The 16745-nt window shown below is 43.8% G+C and overlaps 1 protein-coding gene across 2 annotated transcripts in view; it reads left to right on the forward strand.

Annotated features, from left to right (window-relative positions):
- Positions 1-16438, forward strand: part of mtcl2 (microtubule crosslinking factor 2) — an 82466-nt gene extending 66028 nt beyond the window's left edge. For both annotated transcript variants that reach the window (XM_085781388.1, XM_085781389.1), the window contains exons 11-24: positions 323-460; positions 4366-4455; positions 4672-4902; positions 5109-5225; positions 5364-5531; positions 11349-11501; positions 11646-11762; positions 12997-13061; positions 13172-13319; positions 13438-14037; positions 14258-14525; positions 14620-14841; positions 15502-15881; positions 16120-16438. In XM_085781388.1, coding sequence (XP_085637514.1) covers positions 323-460; positions 4366-4455; positions 4672-4902; positions 5109-5225; positions 5364-5531; positions 11349-11501; positions 11646-11762; positions 12997-13061; positions 13172-13319; positions 13438-14037; positions 14258-14525; positions 14620-14841; positions 15502-15881; positions 16120-16266 — 2844 coding nt within the window. In that variant the 3' untranslated portion in view covers positions 16267-16438. The remainder of the gene's footprint in view (positions 1-322; positions 461-4365; positions 4456-4671; positions 4903-5108; positions 5226-5363; positions 5532-11348; positions 11502-11645; positions 11763-12996; positions 13062-13171; positions 13320-13437; positions 14038-14257; positions 14526-14619; positions 14842-15501; positions 15882-16119) is intronic.
- Positions 16439-16745: the final 307 nt, after the last annotated feature.

Raw genomic sequence — 16745 nt, forward strand, 5'->3', positions numbered from 1 at the left:
TCCATCCTCCTCTTCTTTCTTTTCTCCACTCTCTCCTTCTCCTCTCTGACCAAGCTCTTCTTCCTCTACATCCTCTTCTTCGTCTTGTGAGATCCGTCAGTCATTTTTCTCCATCTTTTCATTTTTCATGTTGTCACATGGATGGACGCCATCATGGTTGTATTGTTTTTCTTATTGTTGTATTTGTTTGTCTTGTTTTCTATCATTTCCTCCTTTTTTTTGTTCCATGACTTCTCCTCCTCCCCCGTCTCTCCCTCTCTTTTATTTGTTTGTTTGTTTTTTGTTTTTTTTTCTTCATTAACTTGCCCATGCATGCATGCAGCAGCCTGATTATAGGGACCAATCAGACGTAGAGGTGAAAGGTCAAACTGAAGAGAACAGCCAATCAGACACCAATGAGCCACACAAGCAAGAAACCAGTGAACTGGAGCAGCAGGAGAGCGAGACGGATGAAGCATTGGTGAGTCGCTGGAAATCACAATCACTCACTTCGCAGCGAGTGGAAACATACACACAAACACACACGAGGGGTTTTAGCCGCTGTCTGACAGCAAACAGGGTTGTTCAGCCAAACCTGACGTGAGCCTGAGGCTGAAGGTTTAATGTCAGATTTATCGTCTGTCTCGCACAAACACAGACAAACAAACACTGCAGGTTTGACTGTCCAAAAAAACCTACAGTAACAAAAGGTCCACTCTGCTCCTTCTAAGTCATGAAGGAAACTAAATGTTCAAAGGCCTTTAATTGGTGTTTTTGTGCCTCTGTGCTGGTGACAGTTGTGGGTGTAGGCCTGTGTGTTTGGTTCAGTCTGTCTCGTTCTCCTGAGCAAAATATCTCAGGAACAAGTGGAGGTAACGTCTTCAAATTTGGCACAAACATCCAGTCGGACTCAAGGATGAACTGATCAGAATTTGCTAATCCAAGGTCATAGGTCAAGGTTAATATTAATTGAAAACAAAACCAGACTAGCTGTTTCCACTGCTTCTGGTCACTTTGCTAAGATAGGCTACATCCGGACCTCAGGGCATTTTGGGAAATATGCTTATTTATTTACTTTTTTGTTAGTTGTTTGTTTGTTAGTTAAAGCAGAAGTAAGTGGTCCGGTCGTTTTCGCTAATGCTGCGTTCCAGGCAGGCTTTTGAAATCGTAAATTACAGCTTCAAGTCACAACTTACGACTTTGTAGCGTTTCAGGCAACCCACTCGTGTTTTTCCGACCTGTTTTACCGGTGAAAGTCACTATAACGGCCACTTGTGAACTCGTACCAGATCGAACTGGTACCACTTCACGGTCGGAAAAATACGAGTTTCCTTGAACGCACCATAACAGTCCTCGTCCCTACGTCGCCACATTCACGGCGTCCCTTGGCTGCACACACAGCCCTACATGCCGTTCTCTCTCCTCATTGGATAAAAACTGTAGGATACGATAAATGTTTTCTCCTCGGCTCAGAGCAGAGCAGAGTGACTGAGAGACCCATGTTTCAGTCCAAACACTCTATGTAAGTGATTGCTGTCGGAAGATATAACTATTTAAGACTTATATTAACACAAATATATCACTTACTTCTGCTTTAAAAGAGAAGATTCCACTCTCATGTTGTTGGTTATAAAGCGAGAGCCAGTAGTCGATTAGCTTCACCTAGCATAAAAAACAGAAGTTAGGGGAAACAGCTTGCTTCCTTAAGAATACAACAAAAAGAAACAAGAATTAGAATTAGTATTTAGGATTACACTAACTAAACAGACATGAATCTGAACTCAGAGTGTATTTACTGTAAGTGTGTTTCACTTCATTGCTCTGGTTTTCTTTTGATTGGCAAGTGCACAGGTTTGGCATCACTTTAAATGGTGCTTATATGTCAGTGTTATTTTTATAGCTTGTTCCCATTGTGGACAAAACATCCATTATTGCACAGGAATAATATACAATAGCTCAATAGCTATCACACCTTGCTCGAAGGCAGGTCACAACCTGCTGAAAACACAGGAGTGTGTAAGTTTGTGCTTTAGGAGGAAAGTAGGACGGTAAGACACAGAATCAGCCACGCTGTCAGGTCATTACCATCTTACTTTAGATTTAATATTGTTTCCATATTGTAGTAAAACCAGTAACATTTAGTTTGGCAAAACATTTATTTTTCCATCTCACTGTCTTCTCCAGCAGCTGAATTTGCTCTCTACTCATCATGTGACATAATTAGATTTATCTTTAATCATGTGATGACGGGTCGCAGCTCATTTACGACTGATTTTAAGTCCTGTCTTCAAATATTCAACTGATCGAATTTGAAAAGACCTGAGATACATTTGATAATAGTATCCCTCTCATGTACATAGTTGTCTTATTTGTCCTCAAATCACTCCTCCATGAGCAAACATACATCGACAGGCAGCACTGCATAGGTCAATTAAAGGCTTAAATGCACGTTTGCGAGCACGCACATAAAACCACACTCACACACACACACACCCCGTACTGTAGCTTGAAGCTGCTGATGTGGTGCAGTGGTTTCAGCTCACACTCAGCAACAGCGCTGTAAACAAACACAAACAGTGACTTCACCGTCAGCTGTGGGACTGACAGGAAGAAGGGACCTTTGTTTGGCTGACCTTTTCATTGCCGTGTCTCCATGGTAACTGGGGCTGTGTGTGTGCGTGTGTGTACGCCTGTCTGCATCTTTATCCAAGACTGAGAGGCTGAATGGGAGAGGGAGACTGAAATAGAACGAAAGAGGGAGATAACGAGTGAGTGTTAGATATTGTAGATACAGACCGTTGTGTCTGTACCAGGGATGAATAGAGAGTGACACAGCAGCAAAAAACACCCAGTGTTTACATACACTCACTACTTAGCATAATGTGGACACTTATACTCTGTGAGTGTGTATAAAAGATCAGCCAACACAAGTACAGGCAACAGTCTATAATGCATCCATCTACCAAACTGTACAACTTGCCTTTGTTCATACTTTTTACACCACAAACAGTCTTTTTTCACATTTGTTTGTGTACAGATTTGAAAAACATAAATTATTTATTCACATGTAGAGGTGCTGGTTGGGAGAAATTTTAACTTACAGTAAGACAGAGCTACTTGTTTCCCGTGCTTCCAGTCTCTAACCTGGGTTAAGTTAACTAACCACTTTGTGACTCTACATTTCCCACGGCAATCGGGGAAATGTTAGTAGTTTGTTTGATGCTCAGCCAGGAAATCGATTAGCTTCACTTAGCTTTAAGAATGGAAAAACCATGGGAAACAGCTAGCCTGGCTCTGCCCAAAGCTCAACAATAGCACAACTCTATGAATCACCATTAATTGTCCATTTTATATTTGTGTGTACACAGATTTAACAAAATTGATTGAAGTGTTATTTATTTAGATTTAGAGGTGCTTAGGACAGAACCAGGCCAGCTGTTTCCCCTGCTCCCAGTCTCTCTGTGAGGCTGGACTGATCATACTCTGACTCCAGAGAACTTTGGGAAACATGCATATTTCGCTTTTTTGTTAGATTTGTTTGTTGATAGTTTTTTGTTGTTGTTGTTGATAGTTAGAAGATGAGATCTCACTCTCATACAGTTGATTAGCTTACCTATAATAAAGAAAGGACGCTGCTTGCCGCAGATAACCACTGTCTCTGAAATCAGTGAATTTCTGGAACAACCATGAGTTTTGCACAACTAGTGGAGATATATATAGATAAAGTTTAATATTTAGATTTGTTAATAATCTAGCTTTAGACCTGCTGTTGGGAATAATTTTGTGCTTTGGAAATAGGCTTTATTCTGGTCTTTGTGCATAGCTAACCTGACTCTTGCTCCATAGATACTGCATAGACTGAGAGTGGAATAGATTTTTGGTTATCCAAAAAACCCAAATCATGTGAAACAAAGTTCATTTGTTGCTTTTTTGTTATGTAAATCACCCCATTTAAGGAAATTTAATAACCCGAAGCTCTAATAACAATTCTTCAAAAGAATAAAAGATTAATAAAGTAATTGTTATATATCATTATTACATAAAGCGATTGTGTTTCAAAACTCAGGCTGACAGTGGTGGAGTGTGATAGAGGGCAGGAGCTGAGCCCAGTGGAGGGTGAAACAGGACATTAATGGTACAGTGGTGGGTCGATGGATTGCACTCACTCAGCAGCCAAATGAGCCATGGGGAGGAGGGTTCGTTCGTGTGGATGGACAGTAGCGTGCAGCAGCCGACATGTGATCTAAAAAGTGTTGTAACACAAACCTGTTGTGTTATATCCATCTCTTGTTTCTTCCTCAATTCTCACCTTATTTCCTTCCTATCCGCTGCTCTCCTCATCCTTATCCCTCCTGAAACACATCATGTCCTCATTTTCTCCTCCAGCCCCCACAGTACAATGAACCTCAGTACCAGCTGTCTAACGTTGAGGAAGAGCTGGAGATGGAGAAAGAAACCACTCTCAAACTCACACAGGTCAGTTTGCACTGCAGCATTGAGTAACCAAGACAAATAAAAACAATCAATTACAAATCAGTAAATCGAACACTCTGAAACAAACACAGAGACAGTCAGGTGTTTGGCAAATAAAGGTTTCTATGACAAGCAAGACAGTCTGTCATTTTTTTTTTTTTGGCTTTAGAGAAACAATCGGCTTCTGGTGATTTAATAATCCCTCCTCCCTCCTCTCAGATCCAGGAGGAGCACCAGAAGGCTCTGCTACGTCGGGACTTCCAGCTGCAGAGTTTGGGTCTCCAGGCTCGACTGCAGCGGAAGTTATGGAACCAGGAGAGGACTCTGCTGGTGCAAGAGTCTCAACACCTCAAACAGGCCCTGCTGCTGCTCAGCCTCAAACTGCGCTGCTTCCTCAAACAGTGGAGACTGGGCTGCAAGAAGGACACAGAGTGGAAGGACGTCCTGGAGGTATGGAATCATACTCTTTACCAGAAATATGGACCAGAAATGTTCGTTTAGATTATTTCTGTTTATGTTATACATTTAATAAATAAATTAAATGCCATTAAACTGTTCCATAATGTTGTCACTGTGTGTTACTGGATAATATCAGATGATAGCGGTTGTTTCATTTTGGAAGAGGTGAATGACTGACAGGTGATTCTTCTCCTTAGATGAACAGCCTGAAGGATCTCTACCTGCTACTGGAGGAGGAGAACCTGACAAGCCCCGCCCACCAGACTGACAAGAGGTCAGCTGCAGACGAACAGCAGCTCAGCCCAACCATCAAGGTATGGAAAGTGACACACACACACACACACACACACACACACACACACACACACACACACACACACACACACACACACACACACACACACACAAACAGACATACACTCTTATGGTGCTCTTCCTGTCGTTCCTTGCAGTCGAGCGCCGTCAGCAGCACTCTGGCCGACCTGAGGGTGGCGCTGCAGGATCTGAGCGGCGAGCTGCGTCAGGAGAGACAGGGCTCCCAGGAGCTCACCCAGCAGTTCGCAAAGGCCAAGGCATCATGGGAAGTGGAAAGGACCGAGCTACAGAGCCTCATCACACAGGTAGGGGAAGAGAGGAGCAGTGCTGATGTAGTTGACATTTGAATAGTTATGAAGTTATGAAGTTATGAAGTTATGATATAATGTACAACAGAATTAATGAAAAAAAAGATATTATGAATATTACATATTCAGATTCTCAAATTTACAACTGTATTCTCAGGTTTTCTTCCCTCCATGTGGCCCTGATACTCTGTCATTATAATATGCTGCAGTACCTGACACAATAATAAATCAAAACTCATGGTTATAAATTCTCCTGCTGTGCTGTCTGGTAATGCAATAAGCCGATGCTGTTTCCTGTGGTCCCTCTGCTGTTTTACTTTATGCAGAGACAGATGTTGACATTTTGCAGACGTCAGAAATCGGGCGTGCAGAACTGATCCAATTCAGGACGAGAGGAAAAGTGAATGTGGAGGGAGATTATGTAAAATATCAGAGCAGCAGCAGAGAGTTTAGTTCAGTTGCAGCTGAGACAAGTCAGAATAAATGAGTTGCTCGTAACTAGGTGGTTATTACGGACCTGGGGGGCAACAGACAGACGGAGAGAGAAACTGCTCTGAAGTGGACAATATTAATTTCTGACAAATGAGATTTTTTAAAATGACGATTTCCTCTGGAGTCAGTTTCTACTTCTCCATCTGTCAAGTTGTTTATTTATACATCAGAGCCCTTCGTTCTGTCTGCGGGCAGCAAGTGATGCTTTGATGTTTTCACCTCAATCTACTCTCCTCATTGTCTCTGTCTGTCTCATAACAGCAGCAGAGGCGGGAATCGTGCTAATTAACAGCCTCTGAGATAGAACAGCCTGTGTTAGCGCCTGGTAATTGAGGCAGAGAGAGAGAGATAAAAGAGAAGAGGGAGAAGGAGAGGCCTCGTGAAATTGAGAAATTAAAATTGCTTTTTCATGTGTCGTGACCTCATGTCCCCGAGTCTTCACTGCTCAGAGTCAGAGGAGGAGTCTGTTGAGAGCAGAACCAGAGACCAGCAGATGGACGAGAACAGTTAGCACAGTTAGCATTGCTGTTTGTTTACGTTGTTTGTTTGCTTGTGAATGGCAGTTCCTGACACAGTGTTAGCAGTCATGCTAATGTAAACTACTCCCTCAGTACTGATAAGGTTTCAGGTGTATTTAGCTCCACCCACTTTCCCCACAGGTTGACAGGATTGGTTCCTAGCTAACACAACAGATGCGCATGGTACTTTCCCCTTTCCCTTATCAAACTCATCAAATACACAATCCAACAACTCCAAAACGCTCTTGTGGACAAGTTGTGAACTGCACATTCACCACATTATGAAATAATAATGTAATATTACGAGACAGAGTTGTTTTTGAGGCACATGTGTAGTCTGAACTACAGTCACGGCTGCTGGGCGGGGTGATTTAAAAAACACAAGTAGTTAGGAGTATTTGCTTCTGCTTTGCTTCTTTGCTTTTGCTATGTTACATAATTATACATGATTATTTCATAGTATGGCGAATGTGCGGGTCATAACTTCTTCACAAGAGCATTTTGGCGTTGTTGGATTGTGTATTTGATGGGTTTTGAGGAAAAGGCGAAAGTACCGTTTCGTGAGCAGCTCTCGTCTCTGCCCCGCCGATCTAAAAACAGTCTGCACCGACAATTAAAGGAAATAAACCTACCCCTAAGGCTATAGGGATTATGGCAATAGGCAAATTTGCCAAAATATTGAACTGTCCCTTTAAGAAGATGCAGGTGGTGACACTTTCTCATAAATACATGAGATAACTGCATGTAAATAAATAAATACATGAGATAACTGAGATCATCTGAAATGGAGAGAAGATACATTAGGCATCATTTAATGCAGTATGAAAACAAACTGTCTGAGATGAAGTCACAACTATGTCTGGGACAACTGGACGACTTATTACCCTAAATGCATCAGACAGATGAAGCTGAAAGGGGGATGTAACAGGGGTAAACAGAAAAATGCAATAAGCACAAACACATGAACACACAGGGACACCCCCACACTGATGGACTCATTAATCATTGTCATGATCAGAGAGATTGTGCTCTCACATCGTGGTGCAATTTCATCTGTCTTCTGATTGGTACATTGGTTTGGCAGTTTCCCCTCAGCAGCCAATAGGAGACCAGAGCAGCGTGACAAAGAGACGAGACACATCCTGTTTCCTGGATGTGACTGTGCTGCTGTATTTGACCTTAAATTGTATAAATTAACCTTGTGCAGTTGTGTGAGTCAACTCCAAACATCACAACTGTGTGTGTGTGTGTGTGTGTGTGTGTGTGGCATCCTGGCAGGGTGCAGCACCACCTCCAGCTGTTGTTTTGTTAAACAAGTCAGTTTGATTTCAAACGCTGTCCCACCTGTCAAACAGCTTGACAGGAAATTATCTTTGCCGCTCATCCCGACAAACAAACAAACAAAGAGCACGTGCACAACACAACACAAAACAACACAACAGCAGCTTTGATCAGTCATCCATTGAGACTGCCGGACATGTTGGGAACACCTGCGGTCTCTGTGATGACACAGAGTGAGCAGCTGTGAGCTCTGGTTGCTGGTTCATCATCTGTTGAATCTGTTGAATATGGTGGACCTGACGAAGCACGGAGGGAAAATGTTTGTTTTCTTTAGATGTCACTAAGGTGAAACTTCTCACACACCCAAGCGTCCATGAGTATTTTCTGATCAACCACCTAATTTATAATCTGTAACTTCTCCATATTAAAACCTCTAAACACATCCACTTCAACCAGACCTGCTTTATACGTGCACATTTTCTTATCATGAGTTGGTGCAAAACATGATAAACACAGAGTGCAACATTTAAACTGCAGTAAAAGGATTTTAAACTCAGTTGATTTTATTATATTATCTGACATTTATTACATAATATAAACATGAGGAATCGTAGCCAAATGGTGTATTATCAGATTTTTTTTACTCCCTTATATTGGTATTGGCTGATACATTGGTTGGACTCTTCCCTGGTTTGAGAACTGATGAAAACATTTGTGTGCTGGAAGAACACAACTCAACAACCTATGAAACACAGGTGCAGTTGATCTTAGATGTTTTAATGTGGAAAATGTTCATATTGTAACTTTAAAAACAGGTTAAGAATATTTCACCATAACATCTTCCAGTTCAGTTTGGTTCAGGAATAAAATCAACTGAGTCTTAAATCCTGTGTGTTTAAGGGTCAGGATTTTCAGAATAAAAGCACCAACTCCATAGAGTAGAATTTAAAAGGCCATTGACAAAATGTGAGAAACTCAATCATGACAGTATTGAACATGTGTTGTGTGTGTATTATATAATATCTAGGCTGTGCTTTTATTTATAAACCTGGCTTTTGCGTCGTCTCTGGAGCGTTCGGCCCAGATTAACAGCTGGTGGCTGCTACAGGCCACAGATAACATTAACACACAACATCAAGGCTGAAAGGGAAATCTGCTGCAGGCAAATGTAATACTGCTTTAAATAGAACTTTCTACTTATACTACACTGTGCTGTTGCTGGTGCATTAAAAATCTTTTTTAAATCACATCAATTATTGTTTCCATCCAAAGCAGGCACACACTTTTTGACCATGTTTTTTTTTACACTTAAAATGATTTGTTTTTTTAATGTTCAACATTATTTGTTTAGTTGTAATTTGTATATTTTCTTTAATTGCTAATAAGAGCAATGGCTCTAATGATAGTGAAATTAACTTATTCCACTCTCCTCTCACAGAGCCCTGTGCTTTAATTGGTGTTTGCTGCCACAGTGATGTTCTCTGTGTTTCTATTAATACTTTATTATGTTTCTATCTTCTGCACAGAGACTTGATGGGAACTGCTAAAAAAAACCCACACAAAACGTATATTTTACACATATACTGTATGTATATTTGTATATGTATTCAGGATGAATAGATGTAATTGAACTTTCCTAATGGTGGGTATCAAGCTGTGAACCAGACGTCTCTGATCCACCAATAAATGCCAGTCATCCCATGAAATCCCCCCCCTCTCACACACACACACACACACACACTCCCTTCTTAACGCCTCAGCAGTAAACCTCGTTAAGATATGGGGCTCGTTAGACCACGTTCATCATTAACGAGAAACACTCCGTTGCCATAGGAGACAGGAGACAGGGCTAAGTGTGCGTTTCTTGCTCTGTGATTGGCTGCAAGACGAGTTCCATTAGCGCCTTATACGGGCTCCAGTGCCACAGAGGCAGGGTGAGGATTGATGGGTCTGGGGTGTGTGTGTGTGTGTGTGTGTGTGTGTGTGTGTGTGTGTGTGTGTGTGTGTGTGTGTGTGTGTGTGCGTGCTCCTGTGTGTCAAATTGATGGGCCTGGTGGTGTCGACTGTGTGAACTATGAGAGTCAGACAGAGGAAAAGGGAAAGCAGAGCCACTCATAAAAATTTCAAGCGATCCCACCTACAGGCTCAGTGACAACCGGCCAGATTTATGGAGAGTGAGGAAGAGAGGGAAAAAAGGATGAGAGAGCTGGAAATAGAGGGTGAGAAAGCTGCAGAGAGAGGGTGAAGGGGGTAGGGATAGATGTAGAGAGAGTGAGGAGGTTTTTAGAAGTAGAGAGAGATGGAGCGAGAGCTGCCGGGGGATGTTCAGAGAGGAAACAGAAGGATAACGAGATTACAAAGTGATATATTCTTATTATTCAGAGGCAAAGAGAGACGACAAGTGAGAGGAAGATGAGCGAGTGAGAGACAGAAAGACAGAAAGAGAGAGAGAGAGAGGCCAAAATATCTTGAACCAAAAAGAGAAGAAAAACCCTCATAATAATGATCTCATCTGACTCTGCTCCGTTATGTTTCTATTTCTGCCACTTTGTGAAGGAATCAAAGTCGGATGCAGTTCCACCTCAGCTTGTTTCCTTTAAATCATCCATGAGATCATTTAAACCTCCCAACCCCACCCCCCTCACTCCTCCGTCCGTCCCCCTGTGAGGATGAAACATGGAGAGTTACAGGGGTTTCCCTTCATGAATCTCTGTGGTCAAATGAGTCACAGTTTTTTTCATGACAACGAGGAAAAGCTTGTGTAATGTGTATACTTTAGTTTCCACGTGTGTGTGTGTGTGTGTGTGTGTGTGTGTGTGGCTAACTGTGTTTATTCAGGATCGGTGTTCTCATCATCATCAGATGATTTGTAATTCATTTTTAAAACAAAACTAAAAGTAAATTTGTTTTAAAACAGAAACAGAATGAAAGTTTTGACAGGAAAGAATGAACATTTTTGTGTAAGAATCAAAAAACAAAACAGAAACAGTCAAATTGTTCTGTTTTTAGTTTTTGGCAAATCTATTTATCATTGGGTTATTTATTATACTTATTTTATTAGTTTGTTTTTAATAAACCACAAACAAAAAACAAAATTGTATGCATTAATAAACAATATAGAATAAAGTTTTAAAACAAATATCTAATATATTCATGTCATTTTCATCTTTGAATTACAGATGAATTATGGAGTATCCAGCTATACAAATGCTAAAATGAGTAGTACATTTTTACTAATAATTATTTTTATCATAACATAGCACAGCAGTATATGTCGGTTTTGTTTCTCTTTTACATGCTTCTCTAACAGACGCGATTTATCTGAGAAGAAGTTCACAGTTTCCACTTTGCAAAGTGACCTGTAATTAATTTTACTGACCCCAGGAGGAACAACTGCTGCTATACAAAAGCTAATGTGGATTAAGCAAACAAACAAATCTGCTCTGTGATCACACCGAGACGTCTCCATGTGGATAATTACTGTAAATCTGATATTTACCATCATCCCTGTCCTTCTTTCCAGCTGGAGGCCAAAGCAGGTAAAGCAGCTGCAACTCTGTCCTCCACCGACGCACTGGATCCTCCAGACCTGAAGGTGGCGCTAAAGAGGGAGCGTGAAGAACATCAACACCTCCTGGCCGAGTCCTACGGTGCCGTGATGGACCTGACCAAGCAGGTAACAGACTGGAGGGACAGTCTTAGTTTACACTTACTTCTTCATCTTTTCTCCTCCTCCTCTGACGTTGCCTCTTCCTCCTCCTCATCATCTCACTCTCTTCTTCTTCTTTTTTTGTGTCTCTCCACTGTGTGAACCAATCAGCTTCAGATTGGAGAGAGGAATTGGGGCCGCGAGAAGTTGGAGCTGCTGGAGAGGTTCAGCCAGGAGAGGGCACAGTGGGAGCAGAGGCTGAGGGAGGCCACGGCTCCACAGGGGAAGGTGAGACGTGTGTCTGTGTCTGTGTGTCTAATTGTCTGTGTTTTCTTGTACTAACACTTCATACTTTCAGCTTCTTTATACATTAAATCCAGTGACACAATGAATCACATTCAGACACGTAGGAGCTTGACCCTGACACATAATCACAGAGGAAGTGACGTCATCGACAAAGAATATTTCACCACAATATCTGCAGGTTAAATATCACCATCTGTATTAAATGGACAGGTTTTTCAGAATAAAAGCGCATATAATGCATGTCAAACAGGACATCCTGGGTTGTTCCTCGATCATGAATGTTTTGCGATTATGTGGGTGTTCATAATTATAATTGCATAATTTGTAGTAAAAGTTATTAGTTAACACTGTGTTGTTTTTATTCTGAGGAACTGGAAAGTTACTTTTTTTTTTCTAGTTGAGAAAAAGCATCACTGGAAGATTTCTACTGGAAGATTGGTGGATCTGATTTTAAAACCAGCAGCTCTGAGCATTAAAAGCTTCGATTCTTTGAGTCAATGAACCAAAGTGACTGTGGAGGTTTTTACAGTGAAAACAGACACAGCCGTCTACTGTATGTCACAGTTGCTGTGTTTAAGGTGGCATTTTCCCTGTGAGCTGTTGAGGCGGTTACGTCAGTGAGGTAGAGGCCTCGCCGTCCTGCTGTGGTGGAGATGTTTAATGTCTGGCTGAGCTCACGGAGGAAACATGGTGCTGATTACACAGCAGAGCGGCTGGTGCAGTGTCAGGGAGAAGGAGGTGGAGGGAGGTTATTAAGATCGTAGGTCTTTATAGGTCACAGGCATGAGGAGTCAGACCCTCTGACTCCTTCATTAAGCAGCTGTGTCATGGAGACTGATGCTGCTGATATTTTAATTCATTAGTCTATCTCATAAACCCTCTTGGTCTCATGTTTGATCACAGCTCCCCCACCAGGCCAGACAGTGTAGGGCTGCTCAGGTAAAAGCTGCTGTAACTACACTGATGTTTATTTATAATGTGCATATCATCTCCAACAGGAGATCCATCTGTCTGTCTGTCTGTCTGTCTGTCTGTCTGTCTGTCTGTCTGTCTGTCTGTCTGTCTGTCTGTCTGTCTGTCTGTCTGTCTGTCTGTCCGTCTGTCCCTCTGTTTGTCCGTCCATCCATCTATCTGTCAATCTCTTCCTCCCCTGGAAGTGTATGTAAATATCAGGTCATGATGATGAACACATTCATTCTGTCTCTCTGTCTCACAGTCCAAGTCTGCAGGTGGCGACTCCTCCACAGACATGGTTGTTGCTAATGGAGCTGGATCACCAAGGTAACAACAACAAAACATGATGTAACGGTGTTTAGTTAAGACATCCTAGACATGTGAATAAATGCAAACAGGTGAGTTTTTCACATCTTCTGTTCTGTTTTTGTGAAAAGAACCAAGTCGACATCAGAGCTGGATCGTCCTAAACTCAACGGTGCTCCCAACCAGGAAGAGAGGATCCAGTTTGCAGTCCCAGCTCTTTTCATTCGCCCAGAGCTGGGTGACCTCACCAGGAAGAATTGGACCTACCTGACGAATGAGGTTAGAAATAATTTTAAAGTATTTTAGTTTTTGTTATCTTTGTTTCTTTACTTTCTATGTACAGATCATGTTAAAGACGATGCAAGCAAAACAGTTTTTTTTTATCCTCCTGTCTCAGACACCAGAGGTCGGAGACACCTGTAAAACCTGGGACGGCCCCAGTGGCTCCTGCAGCAGCCTGGTGGGGGCGGAGCTGGACCTGGAGTCGGTCCAGAGGAGCTACACGGCTCCAGACCGCACCGGCATCCGGATATACTACAGCCCTCCTGCAGTGAGGCGCATTGAGCACCGGAGACAGAGCCAGGATGCCAAAGAGCCGCAGCAGGTGCAGAACGGCGGCCCCGCCCTCGGACTCAGCGCCTGGGACGAGGGCATGGCCCCGGTGGAAACGCTCCAGGTTCAGCAGCAGCAACAGCAACAACAGCCGTCCCCCCCCTGCTCCTTCTCGTCCTCGTACGAGCAGTGGCTGAGCTCACTGTCAAAGCAGCACCGAGAGCTGCTGGAGAACAGGAGCGGCTGCATCGCGGGTTCGATTCCCAGTGTGGTCAACAGCTCAGCGAACAGTGTGGTGACTTCCTCTCCGGCGTTCCACAGCCTGGGGATCGGTGAAATTTCAGCCAACTTAAGTGACGACATGAAGGAGATGACGAACTGTGTCCGCCAGGCCATCCGCTCCTCGTCTCTGGAGAGGAAGCCCAGCAAGGACCCTGCCAGTCAGGTGGGATACTGGACTTTATACTGGTGGTCATAACGAATGCTTCCATGGTTTATGAATAAAAGATACTTTGAGATTCTTTGTCTCAACCTCTTTGGATACAGGATGCAATAATGTGCTATAATAATAATCACATTTTACCACCTTTCATTATGATTATCCTACCTGACATTTTTTCTCCTGTAACACTGAACCGTCTCTGTCCCTTCGATCCACACTCCAGCCGGTTGGCATGTCAACCAGGTCCACGCAGACCGCTGCCCAGTGTGTCAGCATTGGGCTTCAAACCGACAACCTCCCCAGCAGCAGAGGGGCGGGGCTGCACTCCAAAGCCTGGTCTCCTCGTCCCTCGTCTACGACCACGTCCTCGCTGGTGTCAGCCCGAACCCGACAGATATCAACGTCGCTGGACAAAGTTCACAGCCGCATCGAGAGGCCGTGCTGCTCGCCCAAGTACGGGTCACCAAAGCTGCAGCGCCGAGTGTCGTCTGGTAACTACATCTGTTTAAACCCATCACATCACATCACACCTCTGCTGCTCCGTGGTTTCCCTCTCAATGAGATCCTCACCTGCTCTGTTTCCAGGCTCCACCTCCAGACTGGACGGGGCCTCTTCCTCCTCCAGGGACCGCAGCCTGTGGAGCCTCCAGCAGAGGCCCTTGAGTGGAGGTGGAGGCTCGGCCTGGGCCCGCTCCACCACCACCCGGGACAGCCCAGTACTCAGCGGCCTCACCGACGGCCTCTCCAGCCTCTTCAGCGTGGTGGATCATGCTGGAAGCACAGAGTCGCTGTGGAGGGGTGATGGAGGTGAGACTCGGCTCAGACCTGGTTTTAACAGTTTCACAGTGTCTTTATTCATGTGGCTTCAGCAGGTCCTGGTTCTGATCCTCAACTCTCACTCTGTCATGAAGATTATCTGACTTTCTGTGATGCTCAAAGCTTCTGCTCCTGTTGATTGATTGTAAATGTGACAATCTGATCTCCCGTCAATCTCATTGCACTGATACAGAAGCTCTGAACAGCCAACAACGTTTCGTTATTATCTCATAGCGTGGTGAATGTGCAGGTCACAACTTGTCCATGAGAGCGTTTTGGAGTTGTTGGATTGTGTATTTGATGAGTTTGATGAAGGAAACCAAGAAATCCCATTAGCCTCCATAGCGTAGCTCTGAGCAGCTCACGGCTCTGCTCCGCCGTTCTAAAAATAGCTTGCACCGACAATTAAAGGTAACGAACCTACTCCTAAAACTATAGGGATTATGGCAATGGGCCAATTTGCCAAGATGTTTAACTATCCCTTTAAGAGGCATAGCTGACCTGCTTCGAGGCCCTGGGCATCGTCATGGATACCAGATGATGACTGAAATATTAATTATCTAGTATCAAGAAAACAATGGAGATAAAATGCATGAATGTTACTTAGGGCTTCCGTACACTGAAATCATCTTCATCTTTGTTCTCCCTCAGGAGCCAGCCAGGGAGCCAGTCCAGCACGGCACCCCCCTGCTGCAGGAAAACCATCTGGGGCAGCGGTTTGTGGACCTGAGCCCAGCTCTCAGCGCTACGGAGGCCTGGTCCAGGAGTTCTTCAGGAACGTGTGCAGCAGCCGGAGCCCCGGAGTTGTTGCCCTACCTGGGGAGAGAGCACAGAGAGACTCCCTGGGCAACCTGGCCGTCCTCAGCAGTGTGGACGAGCCCAAGCCAGAGTGCGTGTCAGCCGGGATCAATGACAGCGTGACCAGGATTGTTAACAAGAGGTTCATGAGGCAGACGGCCGGGGAGGAGATGGTCAGCATCATGGGAGGAGGAAAGGAAACAGCGAACAGTGTTGGGACTGGAGGGGCTGAGGTGGGGACTGGTTTTATTTTAAACTTCTAATGTTCTGGTGTAAAAGTTTAAACACTGATGTAGAATTAGATGGAATAAGAATAAAAATAAAAGAATGAACATCTTAACTCAATGGTAGCGACTAGACTGCAAGAAAGTTAAAAAAAATTTGGTAAATATTCATTTCTAGTATTCGTGATTCAGACCTGATCAGGTAAATAAAATGTATTTTTAAACCATGCCCCCTCTTTTTTCCCAGGATCCACCATGTGACTGCACGGCCCAGACTTCCTGCTTTGGCCGACCATCCAGAGCAGCCGCTCGCCATTCGCTTGGGCAGTGCAAGCACCGCCCACAAGAGTCTCCAGCAGCAACCGAGGAGAAGAAAGACATCTGCAATGAGTGACGACACTTCTACTGCCACACACACACACACACACACATTTACACACAAAGCAATATTGTTTCACACACTCTTAACACCACGACTGCCATGACACGACACTTCTCCTCCCATCACCAAAAGTACAGACACACACACCCACAATCTGCCACACAGGCACACTGCCAAACACAACACACACACTGCGAGCACACTGCACACTGCCCCAACAACCCACTGCCCCAACACACACACACTCACACATACACACACACACACAAACACTTGGACTGTATCATTCAAATGCCAATGACTCCTCCAAACTGCAACTGTCACAGAGCTACCAGCACACACACACACACACACACACACACACACACACACACACACACACATCCTCCTAACTACATGAAACCAACTCTGTGAACTAAAAAGAGTCAACCAGGAAAACGATGATGTCAGGACTGGACCTACCAACTCCCCCTAATTCACAGGACAATAGG

Source organism: Trachurus japonicus, chromosome 7 (assembly GCF_045865225.1).
Source record: "Trachurus japonicus isolate A0001 chromosome 7, Traja_1.0".
NCBI classification, from domain to species: domain Eukaryota; kingdom Metazoa; phylum Chordata; class Actinopteri; order Carangiformes; family Carangidae; genus Trachurus; species Trachurus japonicus.